The 18128-nt window shown below is 52.7% G+C and overlaps 1 protein-coding gene across 2 annotated transcripts; it reads right to left on the bottom strand.

The window, feature by feature from the left end:
• Positions 1-615: 615 nt before the first annotated feature.
• PTP4A2 (protein tyrosine phosphatase 4A2) lies at positions 616-17538 on the bottom strand. Of its 2 annotated transcripts, none has more exons than XM_042884994.1 (6): positions 17455-17538; positions 9312-9977; positions 7758-7850; positions 2994-3124; positions 2120-2194; positions 616-1023 (listed from the first exon to the last, which is right to left on the bottom strand). In XM_042884994.1, the coding sequence occupies exons 2-6, from the start codon at positions 9405-9407 to the stop codon at positions 915-917; spliced, it is 504 nt and encodes a 167-aa protein (XP_042740928.1). In that variant the 5' UTR covers positions 9408-9977; positions 17455-17538; the 3' UTR covers positions 616-914. The 2 variants fall into 2 exon arrangements, with proteins under 2 accessions (XP_042740928.1, XP_042740929.1); XM_042884995.1 differs by lacking the exon at positions 17455-17538 and adding an exon at positions 17030-17104.
• Between the last annotated feature and the right edge of the window lie 590 nt (positions 17539-18128).

Below are 18128 nucleotides of genomic sequence, written 5' to 3'. Positions count from 1 at the left end.
TGTGTGCATACTATATTCACACCTCATGCACAATGCAAACAAGACCCCCCTCCAAGCCCTGAATCACTGTTCAGCAAGGCCGAGCACCCAGGCAGCACCAAGGAGCCTTTTCCTCCTCCTCAAGACAGGCGAGTTAAACTTCACTCCTTGTCCAAGCTGCCCCTCGCTCACCTCTGTCACTCCTGACCATCAGTCTTCTGCCAGGATAGATTTCTTTTATCTAACAACACAAAGACAAGCAACATGCCAGCCAAATGCTTTGGAGAAGTAAGATTTGGACAGACAGACACACAGCCAACGTCGTTAGCTCCCACCAATCAGAAAAGGCCTGCAGGACATTCGCCACAGACACCCGGCTGAGGATCAATGCTGAAGCCCACCAGGAAGCTGCTCAGCCCCACCAGCACAGCCACCAGGAATCCCAGGGCGCCCAGATGGGGCTGAAGGCCAGCAGGTCGCTCCCAGCGCTGCCAAGGCTTCTCCTCACGCCTGGCTGCCAAGGAAAGGCAACGCTACTGAGGAGAGTCCCACTGGAACGGATGCAGCGGCCCTAATTGAGGGGGACTTTTCTCAGACCAAGAAAAAAAATAGTTTCTGCACAAGCCAATGCTCTGCTGGTTTTCCTTAGACATAAAATTTACTTTATTTCTTTTCTTAAAAAGTTAAAAATACAGAGGGTTTGGAAACTGATTTTCTCCTTGCAGATGTTCAAACTGCAGCTTAAGGAGAAAATAATCCTTCACTGAAATGTTTCTCTTAATTTTTTATTTTATTTTTTCCAATCATCACCATCATTAGGACAGAGGTTGAGGAGCACTGACTCCACCGCTCATCTGATGACGCAGTTTGATTCCAGATTCACATTTCCAGGTGCCAAGAGTCCAGAAAACAGTGCCATCTTCATCTGAGATTTTCTACTGAACACAGCAGTGACTGTTGGCATCTTTGAAGCGTAATCGCATCTTAGGTCGGTATTTCTCAAGGTAAAGCAGCTGTTTGGAATTGAAAGCTCCCCTCCTTTTCCTAAAACAAACAGAACGAAGGCTGACATCAATGGCAAAGTATTGCTTCAGTCACTGCAATACTCAAGCTCACATATTTCAAGGCCCTTCTGTATCCATAAAACAGTGTCTGCGATAAGCTGTGAGCCCACTGGCAGCCCAGGGAAAGGAGCTGGGCCAGCACATGCACTTCATTACCCACGTGCCAATATTACAATCAAAATCCCGTTAGCAAGTTTCAGGAGATTTCCTTGCATTGGGAGAGTTTATTTCCATCAGCAGCAGGCACTGAGCACCACAAGGTCACCCCTTCCCTGCAGATGCATGTGCTACTGAGATTAGCCAGGCAAAGCCCATGGCAGCCAGACAGAAACACGTAAGAGATGCTCAGAAAAGAACTTCTCAACGTGAAAGGTACTGTATCTAGGAAGAGGAAAAAAAGGAATTTAAGAAAGGGCAAAGTTCAGAAAAATCTGTTGACAGCAATATAGTTTACAAAGATAACCAAAGACCCTGGGAATCCACAAAGAGACAAATTGCTTTCTGGGCAAAGCTCATTCAACATCATCATACCCGCTGGGCTTCATTTCAAGATCCGATGCTATCAGCGCGCCAGCAGAGCTCCGCAGGCTCATCCTTTACCAGTTCTGCTATTTCCCAGATAAGGGGGCTGCTGACATCTCCTGAGTGGATGCTGCCCTCGTGCACAACGCCTGCACAGTGCTGCCCTCGCTCTCTTGCTGGGAAAATGGCGCTGCTGGGGGCCCAAACCACCCTGGTTTTTTGGGCAAGGAGCAACCGGTTCACAGCCAGCTCCAACCACAGAGCTCACAGCCCTGCCTGCAGGCCTCCCCCAGCTCCAGAAGCTTTGGGGTCCTCGGTGCAGCGCCTCAATGTGTAAGCCAAGATTTACAATAAATCAGAAAGAAAAGAGAGTTGGGGGAAAACACCTCAGCTGTAAACAGACAGAAAGGGCCAAAGCCTCAGCAACCGTGTCAAAGTCACGTCTGCCACTGTTACCTCATAGCAAGAAGAAAATGAGTCAGAAATCAAATAAGCTCTGCTGAAGATGCATGCTGTCCAAATAGAACAAACGGAGAAAAGGAAGTTGAACTTACTGCCTTATAAACTGAACTGCATCTTCGTACTTCATTCCACATTCAAGGAGAGCAAGTGCAACCAGGACAGGAGCCCTGCAGGAGAAATCAGTACGTAAGGAAACACTACACTGAATCCTTCCAAATACATCGAGTTTATCCATAAACAAACAGCTTAAACATCTTCTCTTTGAATGTTATCTACAGAAAGACATTTGCCTGCTGAGTATTTAATGCAGAACTTTTCAGCAGATAGCTCTGCTTGCAGTGTGCACACAGAAATCCGCAGCCTCTTCAGTGTTTGGGGCACGAAACAATAATTCTCTATTTTCACGCTCTCTCATTTCACCATAACCTCGTTTTCTACTCTGCTAAAAGGAGCCTGCAGTATCTCTGGGATGCACTTTGCTTCTTATGACACCGCAGGTTTAGCTGTGCGTGGGACAGGAGCACAAAGCATTCAACGGACGACCTCCAGAGATAAATCTTTAATACATGCTGCACACACACCTGGGTGTCCCAGCAGCAATAAAGTCAAGTTCCCTACTTTGGGGTCCTCATCTCAGGTATCAGTGAAGTGCAAAGAGCCGGCTTCACAAACAGGCTGGAGTCACGGAGCACACTGAGTTGCTCCTGGATGGATTTCACTCTGCTAAGCACACACAGGTGCAGCAGGCGCCCTGACAGCAGTGAGGGATTAAGCAGGTGCCAGCAGTTGGATGGCTTGTGCTTAGAGCCACACAGAAAGGTGGCTCAGCAGAAAACTGCCACCGCCGTCCTGCACACGCATAAATAGCGATTCTCTCTCCAAGGGGAACAACCTGAAATCTCAGAAGTCACTTTAAAAATACAGATGCATCAACCTCCTACAGCTGAGGTTTAACGCGACACCGACCTTCCCAACCCTGCAACACAGTGAACAGCAACACAACATCCGCTCTCTTCACGGAATTTGGTTTTCAACAGGTTGAGCCAGTCGTCAACGATCTGATTGGGGGGTGGCGCTCCGTCATCGAACGGCCAGTCCTGGAAGGGAAGCACAGGTCAGCTCCTGGGGCACCGCAGGCAGATGCACACAGTTTTCAACACGTGGTTACCAGCAAGGTAACTAATGGGGAAAGCAGGGCACTCCACGGCACGCTGGCCGTTCTGGGGCTCTTTTTCTAGTTAGAAGTTCACCAGTCGATATCATAATGTGCCACTAATTAGACTTTTCAATACAATTTCAATAAAACCCTATGTTAGCTTCCTCATAGTATAGAATTCTTAGAGAAATAGCTGCCTTTAAAATCTCACTGCATTATGAATGTGTGAAAATCAATAGGAGTTTCCAATAAATATCTGAAAGATGAAAACTCTGTAGACTTGCCTGTGGTTGTGACCACCTTTTATAGCCCTGTTTGTACTACAGATGATGTGAGAAGGTCCTCCACAACAGCCCCACACACAGCCTGCCCGCCTGCACAGCATCCCACCAGTGAGGCTCAAAGCTGCCCAGGTATTTCCAAATTAAAAATAAATAAAAAAAATCAAACATCTCACAAATAGGAAAAAAGAAGTGCTTGGAGAAGGGCAAAAACAGCAGCCAAGCAGCATTTCAAACTTCACTTCTGCCCATAAAAGGAGTTGCCAACATTTAAACCCTCCAGGCCGCACGCGGCACCATCAGCACAGCTGCACATCAGAACTGCACACAGAAGCTCCCCACAGCCTGCAGGTCACAGCTCTCCTGGACGCTGTGCTAAGAGCAGCACTGCACATCCCAGCACAGCCCAGCGCTGCCACCTCCTCCACCGCAGCAGAGCTGCAAAGCGCTGCTCTGTGCAGGGGAAGGAAGACTTCCCGGTCGTTTGGCACTTTCATGGGCAGTCTGCAAGGCAATCTGACAAAAGGATCATAACCAGAGCTGCGTATTATCTGAGGAACTCTTCAGATGGAAAGGAAACGGCTTTGAAAGGAGCCCTCCTCCTCCTCGCTGCCTAGAGCCAAGCTTCTCACGGAGTTTCTTAAGGACAGCTTCACATCCAGACACGTTTGCTGAAGCTGCAAGAGCATGGGCAAACTGAACGTGCACGAGGGTGGAAAAATCATTGTTGTTCAGCTTGAAATGCACTTCCAGCCACCCCAATGCCTCCTGCAGAGCAGGCATAGCTGTGCAGCATCGAGGAGTGCAGCCCAGGAGCGCCTCACAGGCAACAAGAAGCTGTGAGGAGCAGCTCTGCCTTACAGCTACAAACACAGAAGCTTCGGGTTACTGAAATAACTTTGTGATCAATGCTGAAAGACACAAAGTCTGCAGAGTGCTGCAAACTCCTTCACAAAGGAAGCAGGAAAATGAAATTACCTGGGACAACGTGGCAAAATAAAAGGTTACAGAAACAAGAAAAGTAAACCTTGTTTGTCCCAATCAAAGGCTTTCCCAAGAAGTTCCACTCAATCCCACCCTGGGAGCAGTGTTATTTCAGGCCCAGTGTCACCCACTGCCCCACTGCAGGATGCTTCCTTTCGAAGCTGACAGCAGAGAACAGGATTTGTGTCTCTGGCTCTGGGTCAGATTGAAATCCTTTCCTGCAGACCAAATACGGGATGCTGCTGTTATTTTGCTTTTGTTTACGTGTTAATCCTCACGTCCACACATGTCTTGTGCTGGTCTGAATTAATGACAGCCCTCGTTTCCTCAGAGCATCGCCTTCGCAGTAACAGCACAGCACCAACATCAAATTAGCACTGGAGGGACGCTGCCCAGAATGAGAAACACGCATAATTCTGGGACCACAGGAGTAATAGCAACAAAGTTCTGCAAGTTTTTCTCTGCTAATTATGAGTTCTGCCAGCAATCCTTTGAATTCCTGTCAGTCAGCAGAGAAAACAAATTGCTAAGCTCTGCGACCAAAACAATCATTAGTAACCAGGATGATGCACTGGGTTTGCACAAACAGCAAACGCAGCTCGGCTGTGCCACCCTGCAGCAGCTGGGAAGGAAGATAGGCAAGAAGGGGGTGGTTTTATTCACCCTCTGTCTGGAGGACTCTGCTCAGCAGCACAGCCTGCAGCACCCACAGGACTGCCAACACAGAACAGAGGTGCCTGAGGAGCTGCAGCAGGACTCAAGTGACAAAGATCCCTTTTCCCAAATGCTCCCAGAACAGGGCAAGACTGTGCCACCAACCAACGTGGGAGCTTCTCACCTTTACCAGCAACCCATGGCCACGCTGCGTGCAGCTGCTGGACAGGAAGCCACCCCCCAGCCCTCCTGGGGGCACTTATGGAGCAAGTTCTGCTCCAGGAGCACACAGTCAGAGCAGGACAGGCAGAAGCACAACAACTAAACGTGCCCCAGATCCACAGAACAAAACTCGTTGGCTGCTACTCAGTAAGAACACTTTCAGGAAAAAACAACAAGCTTTTCTTGACATACCATTTCTACACTGAGCCCTTACATGTCAACACAACTGTAAGAACCACACAGAAACCCACAGGAACTGAACCCATCCCCACCTCCTGCCTCCTGGATTTAATCTCTGTTGATAAACACGTGTGCAGTAGTGCTACACCAAGCACAGAGCCTCTAATTCTCTGGTTTCTCACTATGCCATCTGCCAAAGCATCTCCCTGCTCCTCCCCTCCTGCCAGCACACAGCACTGCACCGTGGCACGAGGGCAGGCTTTGCTGAAATGCTCTCATTTTCTGGGGCTCCCCTGCGCTTCTGACCTCAACAGCTTTAAAATAGACCCTAATCTCCCCCAGGCTCTGTTTTTAATCTGCGTGACTTCTCTGAGCGATCAGCTCTAAGTAACGACCTGTTGTGCTTTCAGCCAGTAACTCAACACTGCTCCTGAGCAGCAACAGGACTCCGTTTTGGAGAAGCACGCATTAACAGGAAGGAAAAGCAGGAGGTGGCCATGTCAGCAGCCAGCTAAACTTATCTCACATCCCAAAACACCACTGCAGTACAGTGAGTTACTAACACAGCATCGTGACCGGGATCATCAGCACCAGCAATGACGCTGGCAGCAAACCCTCCCATCTCCTGCCTTCTGCTGCACACAACAGATGTCTGCTGGATTTACAGCCTCCCCTTCTGCCTCCTGCAGCAGAGAAAGGCTCAGAAGAGCTGTGCTGTGCTGAACGTGGGAAGGCAAACGTGCGCGGGCACATGACTGCGTGTTACTCAAAGTGAGAGGCTCTTCAGGAGAATTATGCTTAGCAGAACTGGTGGAAACACCATTTCCAGTTTTTGAAAAGCTTCCTCAAAAAGCGGCTTTCAGTTCAAACCTCGCCAACAAGTTGGGTTTTGTTTTGTTTATTTCTTGGGAACTGCAATCCCCGGCCCCTTTCAGAAGCTCCACAGCACAGAGCACTCGGGCTCCTGCTGCTGAGGGCAAGGGGGGCTTCATGCCAGCTGCGGGGCCAAGGGCAGCAGAACAGCAGGGGAGCAGCCCTCAGGAGGGACACACATCTCTGCTCTCCCACAGCAACGCAAACACTTAAGCCCCAGCTTAAGGCAGGGCTCTGATGGCTTACACAGCACGCCTTTAATCCTTCCATTTTCTGGCAACCCCAGGAGTATCACAGCTGGAGTGCTGAACACACAGCACAGCCTGAGCCCAAGGCAGCTCTGGAGGAGCAGAAACTGTTCCACATCCAGCCGCTGGAACCTGAGCGGCTGCTCTTTCCAACAACACAGGCACACGTGGCTGCCTGGAACCGGAGTAAATGTGCACTGGGACCTGGAGCCAAGGAACCTGACTGACCTGCATGTGGAGCCTCCAGCTTTTGCAGCTGTGCCAGGGTACGAGTTTTTCTCCTAATGGAAAACCATGCAGGTTTTCCTCCAATCGAGCCATTAAAATCCAGAAAGCAAAACACCAGCACCCACAACCAATAGGGACTACCTGCAAGAAGGTTAGGTGCAATTTCTGGCCTCACAACAGCATTACTCCAGTAAAATAAACTGATTATATCTAACGCCCTATCATAACCCGGAAGAAGTGCCTGGAAAAATACTGCCTGTAAGTGCAGGGTGAGCACACGGCTGTACAAAAATCCTGCCCTAAGCACCAAGCAGGAGCAGACAGCACAGCCACTGTGCAACGCTCACGGTGAGAGCAGCAGCTCAGGGCAGCACTGCAGTGGAGGTGAGCAGGGAAGTGCTGCCATCAGCAGCTGCTCCTGCGAGCTGTGGGAGCCTCGTGTTTGCACAAAAAGCAGCCTCTCAATGCTCAGTGGTCTCATAAGGCAGCAGTTTGAATGTGTGAGAGCAGAGCTTTATCTTCATCCTGAGAAGGCCAACTGCAATGCCAAGTGCTGTATCAGGGGAAAAGGACTGAGATGAACTGCATGAAACACAAGGCTGAATAGACCACAAACTGTGAGTTCACACTGGATTAGTATCAGCCCAGTCACTAAAATGCAACCCAAAATATCTCAACAAACCCAGGAATAGACATTTCTATTCCAAGTGAAGCTGTAGAAATGAATCAGCAAGTACATTTTGGGGAGGCACAGCAAGTATCTCAAAGCCAGCTCTGCCTGACGCAGGGATCACACAGCTTTTGGCCAGTCTGAGACAGGCAGCTCCTCCCAAGGCACAGAGGCCATCCCCACCCTCATCTGCAAGTGATTTCCAATGTCAGACAGTTTTAAAAGGCAACTCACTAGAACTTGGATTCCTTCCTTTTCGATAGGAGCTTTATCATAGGTGGCATCACAGACTCGCACCAAGGTTGTCACTCCATACTTCTTCAGCTCCTTTGAGAAGAAGGAAAAACAAATGAGTGCAGCAGGAGGGGGAGAAACGGAGCAGCTCCAAAACCAAACACTTTTGCATGGATCAAAGGTGACTGTGCAGCGAGGGAGGGAGGGCCAGCCCTGAAAGGAGCAGCCCTGACCTGCTGAATGGTTACAAGGGACAGGAACGAGCATGAAACTTCTCAGAACTTTCTTTGCAGGGAAAAGTCAGGCTGCAAACAAAGAACGCACGTGAGAACAAAATGAAAATAGCTGCTTATCCTCCCCACACAGCTTCTTTTTCCTCTTTAAATAGAAGCCTGGGACTGCTGGCTTCAGCCAGCACTGGCAGGGAGGAGCAGAACACGCCACCGTGCAGTAAGCAGCACACTGTGCTTGATAAATAATCAGATCAAACAAAGGCCGCTCCAGTTCACTTTGAAGGCTCACACAGCAAGCACAATTTCCTCTCGTGTTTGCACCAAGCCCTTGGGCCAATTAGCAGCAATATCTGTTCAGGCAGAAGCCTGACGAAGGAGGGCAATCCACAGTGAGACCAAAAGCCACGCGGCATTCAGTCAGGATGAAGCACTAAAATGTGAGTGCTCTGTGCTGAGCTGCAGCCTGACAGCAGCATCTGACAGAACGGAGTGCTTTGCAATGGAAGTGACCTACAAAGGGCACAAAGATTGGGCAGATTTGGAGCAAACCAGAGCGCAGGCTGCCCCACTGGTTTTTCCATTATACCACCTGTTAATTTTCCAGACAACCAAGGATTCAATTTTGTGTTATTTCTGACTTTTGTGCCAATAATGCTCTGATCCACCATCCATCAAAGATGGCTCCCTGTCGCTGGACCAGGCAGATGGCATTACTCAGGGATAAATTCTGGGACCTGAAATACCTGACAACTCTGGGAGCAGAAGGGTTTGGAGAAAACACCCTGCAAGCCAAAACATCTGCGTAAGTACTGCGTGAATCCTATTTTAGGGATAACAAAGATCATAAACCAGTTATAATTCCATCAGCTACTACTTTCAAAGCCAAAAGATCAGCAATATATTAGAAGCAATGTATTACTTAATGAAAACTAACGTTTAGAGTCACAGAACATGCAGTCCTTTCCAAGCCAGGACAACAACAATGGCAAAGATGCAGGTCTGCATTCTTAAAATGGAAACTCCTCCAATCTCTCAATGACTGATTACTTTTTTCCAAATCCTGCACTCGTGTGAATCCTTGCACTGTCAAGAGAATATCAATTATGTATTAAGGACAAAATCACAGAACGGCCACGGTTGGAAGGGACCTCAAACATCACGAATCTCCAACCCCCTGCCACATGCAGGGAAAATGGCAGCATGTAATGCATAGCACAGCTTTGTGCACAAGAGGTGTGAATGCAGCACAGTGCTGCTCGGCGGTGCAGAAAGCAGGAGCGGGTCAGGGAGGAAGGAAGGACGAGGCTGATGGACGCCTTACCTCTATGAACCTGCAGAGGGTCGCATTGGTGGGGTTGTGAGTGATGAGGAAACGCATGCCGTCGTAGCTGATCTCCACGGGGGCTGGACGGTTCATAATGGCAGCAAAATGTGTGAGGGGCCAAAAAATTAAGAAAAAAAAAAAAAAGGAAAAGAAAAAAAAAAAAATCAATAACCTCGGAAACGTTTCACAGCAGAAAACATTAAAAGACCACTAAAATGGCTGGGATTGATCAGAGCTTGTTTGTTCCTTAAAGATCTCGCTTCTACAAAAGCAGGTTTGCTTCAGAATCCACGTGAATTCAACTTCGGCCTCGGTTGCTGCAGGTGGTTTCCTTCAGACTCCACAGCTCCACGTGCAAGACTAGGCAGCCTGTTCTACATTTAGGCACTGGTGAGGCAAAAAAGTAAGGGCAGGTTTTCTCTCCACTTTGTTTTCTTGACGCTTAGTTTTGCTAGAGTCAGTAAAAGGAACACGCTTCCCAGGTGCAGGAGATATCCCATATATCTGCGTGTGCTCGCTGTGCCGGAGTCCTCGAGGCAATGCGGGTCTGGCACCAAGGCCCTGCGCTCACTCGTCGGCCAGGGCGCTGTGCTGGGCCTGGCAGAACTCTGCCCTCACGCTCAGAATCGCCATAAATGTGCGGCGTAAATTCCAACAGAACACCTGAGGAGAGAAGGACAGCAGGTCAGAGGGGGCAGCTGCCCATGGCGGCAGCACCAGGCGCTGCTGTGGCTCCAGACCTTCACAGCGGTGCGGGTGGAGATGAGAGGATGCCAACGTCGGCTCCGCTGTCAGCGCAGCACAAAGCAGGGCTCCTTCCCCGCCTGTGGAGGATGCTGATCAAATGCAATTTCAGACTTTGATCAACCATTGCCCTGAGAGCCCCGAAAACAAACTGTTCAGAAGAAGCCTCAGCGCATCTGATGCTCATAAACATTTCATAAGAGAAAACAGCAGACCAATCCTACACAAACAAATTGTACCTTTGAATCAAGCTTGTACCATTTATAACCATTTATGAAAACAAGGATGACTAAAACTGCCCAGAAAAAAAAACCAACCACGTTTCCAGTGACTGCCACCCTTAGCAAGCAAGGCAATAACGAGCAGAAAGCAAACAGGAGTGAATGTTTTGTACGTCACTGCTTCAGAGCACTCGGAATGGGGCAAACCAAAAACCTCCAGGTGCAGCAGAAAGCTGAGGACATCCCAGGGCCAAACAGCAACACAGGAGCTGCAGTCACGGAGGCAGAACCAGCAGCTGCTGTTACTGCTGCTCCCCAGCCCTGACTTCAATCACTGATGTGGTGACAGTTCCAGCTCCTTCCCAGCTCTGCTGCACGCTGTTAACAAAGCGCGCGTTGGGAACTGCGCTGTGCTACAGCTTCGTTTTTGGAACGAGAAAAGAAAGGAGGGTGCGAGTGCCATGTGTGTGAGCTGCTGCTGGCACAGAAGCACCTCCAGCCTCACCAGCAGCCGCCCCGCAGCAGCACACACCCCTAGAATCTGTCATCTCCAAAGCAACACAGGGCTCATTTCACAGTAACAACTTCCAGTTATTCGCAGCCCTACCCGTTTACAGCCCAGGGCATCCAGGCAGCAGCTCCCAACCTTAACACGGAGGATTCAAAGCACAGCTGGTTTAGCAACAGCAAGAAAAGCCACAACGGCACAGCTCTACCCCAGCCCTTAGGGGAATGGAAGCAGAGCAAACTGATGCTAGCTCAATACTGGAGACCCAGAGCTGACCCAGCACACAGAGCAGCTTTCCGTGCACGCAGCTGAGCCGCGCTCTCCCTGCAGCACAGCTCAGGAGGCTCCGATGTGACATCACAGCAGGTTGAAGTTTAACTGCAGGCAGAACATTCCACGTCTCACTTCCTGCTGTTTCGCAATGCAGCCCTCCTGGATCTGGTGACAGCAAACCTAAGTAGGTCAGTAATGTGTCACATCCAAAGGCGTGGAACAAAGAGCTCCATCACCTCCCGGGGCACAGAGAACGCAGAGCACTGCCTGTGGGTCCTCAGAGAAGGAAAACAGCTCTGCTGGGTAGAAAAACTTCACCAAATGGCATCGGCTATTTTGGAATACCAAAACAGACCCTTAAACTCAATAAGAGAAAGCATAAAGCCAAAGAATCACCAAGACTTGCGCTAAGGACAGCAGCAAACAGCTGCAGGCAGGCAGAGCTGCGCCCTGGAGCCACTCCGTGCCCAATGGAGGTCAGTGCAGCGCCCTGCCATTCTGCAATGAGGGGCACGCAGGGAAGTTCCACCCCAAACCTCAGCAGCACTCAGCCCTTTAATGAGACCCTCATCTCAAAACAGACAAATTAAGGATGGCAGAATTACCTCTTTCACTGACACCAAGTCAAAAATCACCCAGAGAACAGCAATTATTTCCTTAAAGAACAGCTCTCAATGCCAAAAAAATGCATTAATTAGGTTGCCAGAGGCAAGAACAAAGACGTTTTCAATAACCTTCCCCAATCTCAAGGCAGTTCTTCCTCCAAGGGACTCAAATATAAATTTCAGAGAGGAATCCAGGGATAATTTATCAGCACAGTGACTGCGGGATCAGGGCTCACCCCGGCTGGCAGGGTCCCTCTGAACTCACAACATGTGAGTCCTTCAGTGCCAGTTCCTGCAATCTGTCCCAACTTTACCATGCGTTCCACATCTCAGAGCACAGCAGTCTGCCAGAGCCGCGGTGCTGAGCCAAGCACCCAAGTGCCCAGGCACTGCACAGCACCACGCAGGGAGGCCTTGCTGACAGGTACTGCAAGGGGTGCCCCATCCCAGCGCCCCTGACATCACCTGGCACATCCTGGCCTGAAGCCTCACATCACAGAACAGTTCCAAAACCACCCCGAGGCCCCAGCAGGGTCATTTAAAACACAAACAGCTGCCAGCAGACCTTGGCACGGGAGGCGAGGATTGGATTGGAGTAGCAGAGGCTCGCAGTATTGCCGTCTGAGGCACAAGTGCCATATTTAAACAAACCCCGTGGATGTTTTTCTCTGCAGCACCATCATGGCATTGGAAGAGCATCGCCCAGCGCCACCGGAGCCGCGCGTCCCAACAGATCACATCGCTGCAGTTACACTTCTCCTCCCCTGAGCAAATCAGCGAGAGAACTTCAACACAATTACCTGAAAGGCGTTTCAGAAGCACTGTTTACCCAGGCATTCAGGTGGCTCCTCCTGTCAGCAGCCCCGGCCGCACAGCCTGACCTGCAGCTCAGCCTGCGGTGCAGCGATGGCAGCGCACCTCCCGAGGCACGGCGTGAGCGCGCTTAATTAGCTAATGGCTTGGGAGTGATTAAGAACGTGAAGCGCTGTATTTAAGTCTGAAAAGTGATTTCCAGAAGGATAAGTAGTTTATGCAGCACCCGCTCCTATTTTTAAAACAGCTTCATTACTGACACATGCATCCCTTCCTCCTGTGACTTCCAACTGCATTTTGCTGAAGTTCAGCAAGGAAGATCGGGCTTTTAATTAGCAAATCCAGAAAAACCCCTCGCCTAAGCCTCCTGAACTCCCCGGGTAGTGCTGTCAGATTTCTCCCTCCTCAGGTCAGCAATTTGCACTTCTAAGACCTGAGCACCATCAAATTGATGACAGTAAACAGCAGCAAAGTTTATCTACAACACAGGAGACAAGAAACAGCTTTTCAGCCAATTAACCTTCAGCTTTTTGTACTTGGAAAGCGAGATAGAAACCAAAGAACGATGACATGTCTTACATGGCCGCTGGGACGGGGAGCACCCAGTGCTGAGAATGGGGAGCAGCAGCCCAGTGGGACCCAGCAGGATGAGCCCAGGCAGCAGCAGCTCACGCATCTGAAAGGCACTGGGCATGCCTGCAAGTCGGTTGGCACCTGGTGTCATTTAACTTAATTAGCAGGGAACAACAATCAGTCAAGATGCCCATCTCACAGCCAGGCTGAGTGCGCCTCGCAGTCTCTGCACCTACAAGGACTGATGTGAGTTACAACTGAGGCTCCCTGGGCTCCCACCCCTTGTACTCAGCTCCAGACACTGACAAAGTCTGAGGAAGCCCAGTGAGGCCAATTTGAGAGGAATGTTTTTCAAGATACTACAAACATGCACAAATATGACTGAAATGTAAGCAAGGGGCAGACCTGTTCATCGCCTCTGCCTGTTTATTTAGGCTAGTTAACTAATTGAGAAAGAACGCTTCCATGGATTCCTGCCATGAAAGACATTTCACCTGAGATTGCCCTGAGTAAAACCAAGGCACCAACAAAACCACCTCCAGCAGCTGCCCTGCGCAGCAGCAGAGCAACTCCTGAACCAGCCAGCAGCTTGCTCTTCTGAACTGCACATCAGCGCGTCCAGGGAGAGAGCTAACGAGAAACAAGGGACAGCACCAGGCATTCCTCACTCCAAAGCACGCAGTTGGAAGTGCTTCCTTCCCTGCACAGATCAACAGCTTGCAACAGCTGCAGCTTCCACCCATTGCAAAATGCAGATACCTCCGAAAGGTCACTGGGATCACCTTCCAAAACAAGATGTGGTACAAAGCTGAGCGTCACTGTGTGAGGATACTGAAGGTCTGCATTGTGAAACCATCTCAACTCACTTTGTCCCCATAAGTGGGAATTCACGTTCGGTGTTAATGAGTCGGTAACTCTGCAGCTTTTATTTCCCTCTCTGCAATGCCTTTCCTGCAGCGTGCACTCAGCACCCACAGCACTGCCAACACAACACAACACAAAGCTCAACTCCCAGAAAATTTCTGTTCTGAACAACACTGCAGTGCTGTGAGACTTTTCCTGCTACGTTCCACTTCCCCATCCCATGCTGTACCTCTGAACGACCCACATCCCACCAACAGATGCTTGGAAGCATCCTCGAGATGGGTTTCTTCAAAGCATGAGGTGCTTTAAAGTGCAAGACTTCAGCGAGACCCTCAGCAGAAGGGCACCTCAGTGACCCCGACACGACACCTCTCCTCTCCTCTCACATGCCCTGCTGCACACAGACTCCAGAAGCAGCATTCCTGGATGAGGTCCCTGTGCCTGAGCTGCTGGGGCAGACACGTGCCTGAGGGCTGCACTCTGACACAGCACAGCCTGCAGCAGCACAGCCCCGCGCTGCAGTGACTCATGCATTTCCTTTGCTCGAACGCAGGACTGCGAGCAGCAGCAGATATCAATCTGCCCCAGCAAGATTGAGAAGAAAAAAAACCACCTCAGTTAAGAAGTGACGCATCAGGAAACAGCGAGAACTGTCACAGGTAGCACGTAACGCTGCACAGCAAAAGCACAGCTCCAAACCAGAACCCAAAGCTGGGCGCCACGCAGAGCTTCACCACCACCTGCACTGCACAGAGCTGCACGCTGCTCCTCCCTGCAGCTCACAGCACAGCTCTGCCACTCAGGATTTTTTGAGCGCCTTCCCCACCCACCATCGAGCTTAAAAAGAAAAAAAACTTCAGAAGACATTTGAATATTATTTGCATAGCGCATCCGAAAAGTTCGGTGTTCCTGAAAGTGAAGTGAAAGCCAGAAGTGCCCCCTCCCCCAAGAAAAAGGAATTCAAGTTACTGCTTTACCCTTCCAGCCATAAAATCCCACTTAACGTGAAATATACACAACCAGAAGGAACTTCGACAACAGCCCACCACTGTGTGATGTTAAACTGATCCCTAACACTCAGCACAGCGAGTTCAGGTGCAGCACCTGCTGGGGTTTGAACACAGCTCCACCAGAACGTCAGCATCCCTGGCAGCTGAGGAAATATTCTCACACTTTGGGATGAAACATCTCAAAAAAAAAAAAGCATTAACAAGTCAAGCAGGACTTGAAAGCAACTTCAAACCACACAGCAGCAGGGATATTATTCTATGAAGCTACAGAGTTGAATTACTTGCACCTTACTCGTCTCGCTGCTTTGAATTTGCCAGACACCTCTGCAGGCAGAATGACAGCACAGAGCCTCGGCGCTCCTGCAGGAGTCACATCCGGCCCCACAACTGAAACTTAAGCGGATGAATTTCACCGCATGTACACAAAGTTGCAATTGTTCAAACGCAGGGTCCATTATTTCAAGCAGTGCTGGACTTCCAGCGCAAGTCACCAGAAGGAACGTAAGTGTAGCACAGAAAAGAGAAAGGAGGGGTAACAAAACAAAGGCACAGCTGAAAGCGACCTGCCCTGAATAGAGGCAGCAGTTCGGCACCTCAAGTGTCAGCACAGAGAAGGCATCAAGAGACCGAAGGCTGCTTCAGCCTCACGACCGGCCCAGGGCCGCGGGACTGGGCAGCAGGCACACAGCAGCAGGTCTGTGCCATGCAGCCTGTCGCCATGCGTCACAGGGAGCCACCCCACACCTCAGCCCAGGGCTCTGCCCCTCAGTGCTCAGACAGAGCTGTTCCACACCTTTAAGAGCCAACGCCGCCTCATTCATCCGAGCCCCAGAGCCCTGCGCTCCTCTGCTGGCTCAGCACGGCGCATCGCTGACGAGCCTCCTCCAAAGACTTTATCAAAACGCGCAATCCGTGCCACTCACAGCGCCGACCCACAGCCTGGGTGCTGCCTTCAGCTGTGCATTGCAGCCAAGGGCAGGCAGGGCCCAGCCAGCACAGGGCCAAGGCCGCTGCTCAGGGGCAAAGTGCGGCGTCACAGCTGCACCCACAGCCAGGGCAGCAGTGCAGGTAACTGAGCCCAAGGGCAGGGGCTGCATCCTCAGAGCTGAACACGAAGGGGTCGCCAGCAGAGCCGTGCAGCCATACACACGCAGACGCCGCCTCCTACTTTAATTCAGATTAAGGCTGATCCTTTCTTTCCAATAATTGAGTTCAGCGAAGTATTTCTATATGTTGAGTCATAAGAAGATAGAGTTTTTAGGCTGTTGCCAGTGGTGGTTTTATCATTTTTTCTTCTTTAAATACTAACTGCAGTTCTGAGTCAGAACCCGACTGGCTCATCTGGGGAGTTTCGAAGCCGGTTTCCATTTATACAGCAGCCTTTAAAAGCCAACTTTCTGCCTCCTCACGCTGTGAGCAATGAGCACACAGCCGCCCCGGGAGGACACAGCTCATGGCCAACCACGTCAAGGAGCCACGGCCACCGCCCAGCAGGGGCCACCCCTGCCATGGCCCCACGTAGTGACACCCCCACAGCAGCCACCTCCACCCTGCACGACCATGTTACCTCCCCCCAACACGTGCCCCAAGCAGCAGACCTTGCAGACAGCGTTCCTTGCTTCAGAGCACCCCACAGTCGCCCTCAGCACTCCCCGCAGCCCCTGCCCGTCCCCCCTCCCCGGGCCTCACAGGGCTGTCCCTCTATTACACACAAAGTCCTGCCCTCCGCCAAGCCCCATGAGAGCCACCACATCCCGGACACCCTTCCTCCCCAGCTCCACCCCCGGCCCGAAGGGAACCCCCAGCACCGCTCCCAGCTTTCTACTCTCCACTTCCAGACGGGATCCCGGAAAATCTCATCCTTTACAGCCCACCTCCAGGCCAAGCGCAGGACAGCCCCTTCCGCCACAGTCTGGGGGCTTCCCACCCCCTCCCAAACAAATCCTCACCCACCCGTGCACAAACACAACAATAACCTTCTCTCGGACACTGCTATCACGAGCCAAGACCCCATTCACCAACACCCCCACCCCCTTCCCACTAACTGCCGCCCCGCACACACCGAGCACCCTGAGCCCAGGCCGTTACCCTCACGCAGACTCACAGATGAAGCGGGACCCCCCCCAGCCGCTGACATCCCCGGGGAGGGGGGGGGGGGGGTAACACCGCACAGCACCACGTCCCACGGGCCGCCCTCCCCAGCCGTGCCCAGCTCCCGGCACCGCGAACCGCAGCAGCACCGCCGGGAGGAGCCGCACGGGACGGCGGAGGCCCGGGCCGGGCAGCGAAGCCCCGCGGCGGCCGCAGCCCTCGGAACACCGAACCGCCCCGGCCGGGCGGGGTCCCGCGGCGCACAAAGGCCGCGCTACGCGAGGCCCCTGGCCGCCTCCGCCCCCCGAGCGGCCCCAGCGGCCAGGGGCGCCCCGAGGAGCCCCCCGGCCCGCGGCCCCCCCCGGCCAGGCCCGCCCCGGGGCGGGTCTCGGTCCGCACGCGGCCTCCTCCTCACCCGCAGCCCCCCCGGCTCCTCACCCCGGGCATTGAGCGCGGCGCCGTTCTTCCGACCGGGCCCGGCACCTCCCACACCGCGGGCCGGGGGGCGCGACGGGGGCAGGAAGGGGCGGCGGCGGCGGCGCGGAGCGGCGGGGCCCGGGACGGGGCTGGGCTGCGCGCGACCCGCTGCGGCCCGAGCGGCGGAGACACCCGAGAGCCCCCGCGCCGCCACACGGCTCCCCGCGCACGGGCCGCTCCCTCCCCGCCCTGCCGCGTGGTTCGGCCCGCCCGGCGCTGATTGGCACGGCGCGCCGCACACCCGCGCCCGGCGTTGGTACGGTCCGCCCCCTCCCACCGCCCCTCCCGGTAGCGCTCACTCGGTGCCGTCACGGGGGGGTCCCGCGCCCGCCCGGGCCGTGAGAGGAGCGCCGCCGAGCTCCATGCCGCGGGTCCGCGCGAGCCGAGCCCCTTCCCGTGCCTCGGGGAACCGCCGCTCCCATCCCTCCGCCCTCGGAACGCCGCGCACCCTCCCCGCCCGGCAGCCGGCGTTGGTACTGCCCGTTTCTCCCCCTGGGGCGTCGCTGCGGCCCGTCCAGGGCTGCCGAGCCGCGCGGGGCCGTCTTTGGAACGCCCCGCTTCCCCTCGCTGTACTTGGACCGGTCCTCCCGCACCACGTGCGGCGCGGCCTTTCACGCCGGCACCCCCCCGCGCCC

This window comes from Lagopus leucura, unplaced genomic scaffold (assembly GCF_019238085.1).
Source record: "Lagopus leucura isolate 7727_CA_CO unplaced genomic scaffold, USGS_WTPT01 Super-Scaffold_100048, whole genome shotgun sequence".
Classification (NCBI taxonomy): domain Eukaryota; kingdom Metazoa; phylum Chordata; class Aves; order Galliformes; family Phasianidae; genus Lagopus; species Lagopus leucura.
Note: the sequence above shows the minus strand (reverse complement) of the source record. Positions and strands in the feature narration are given on the sequence as shown.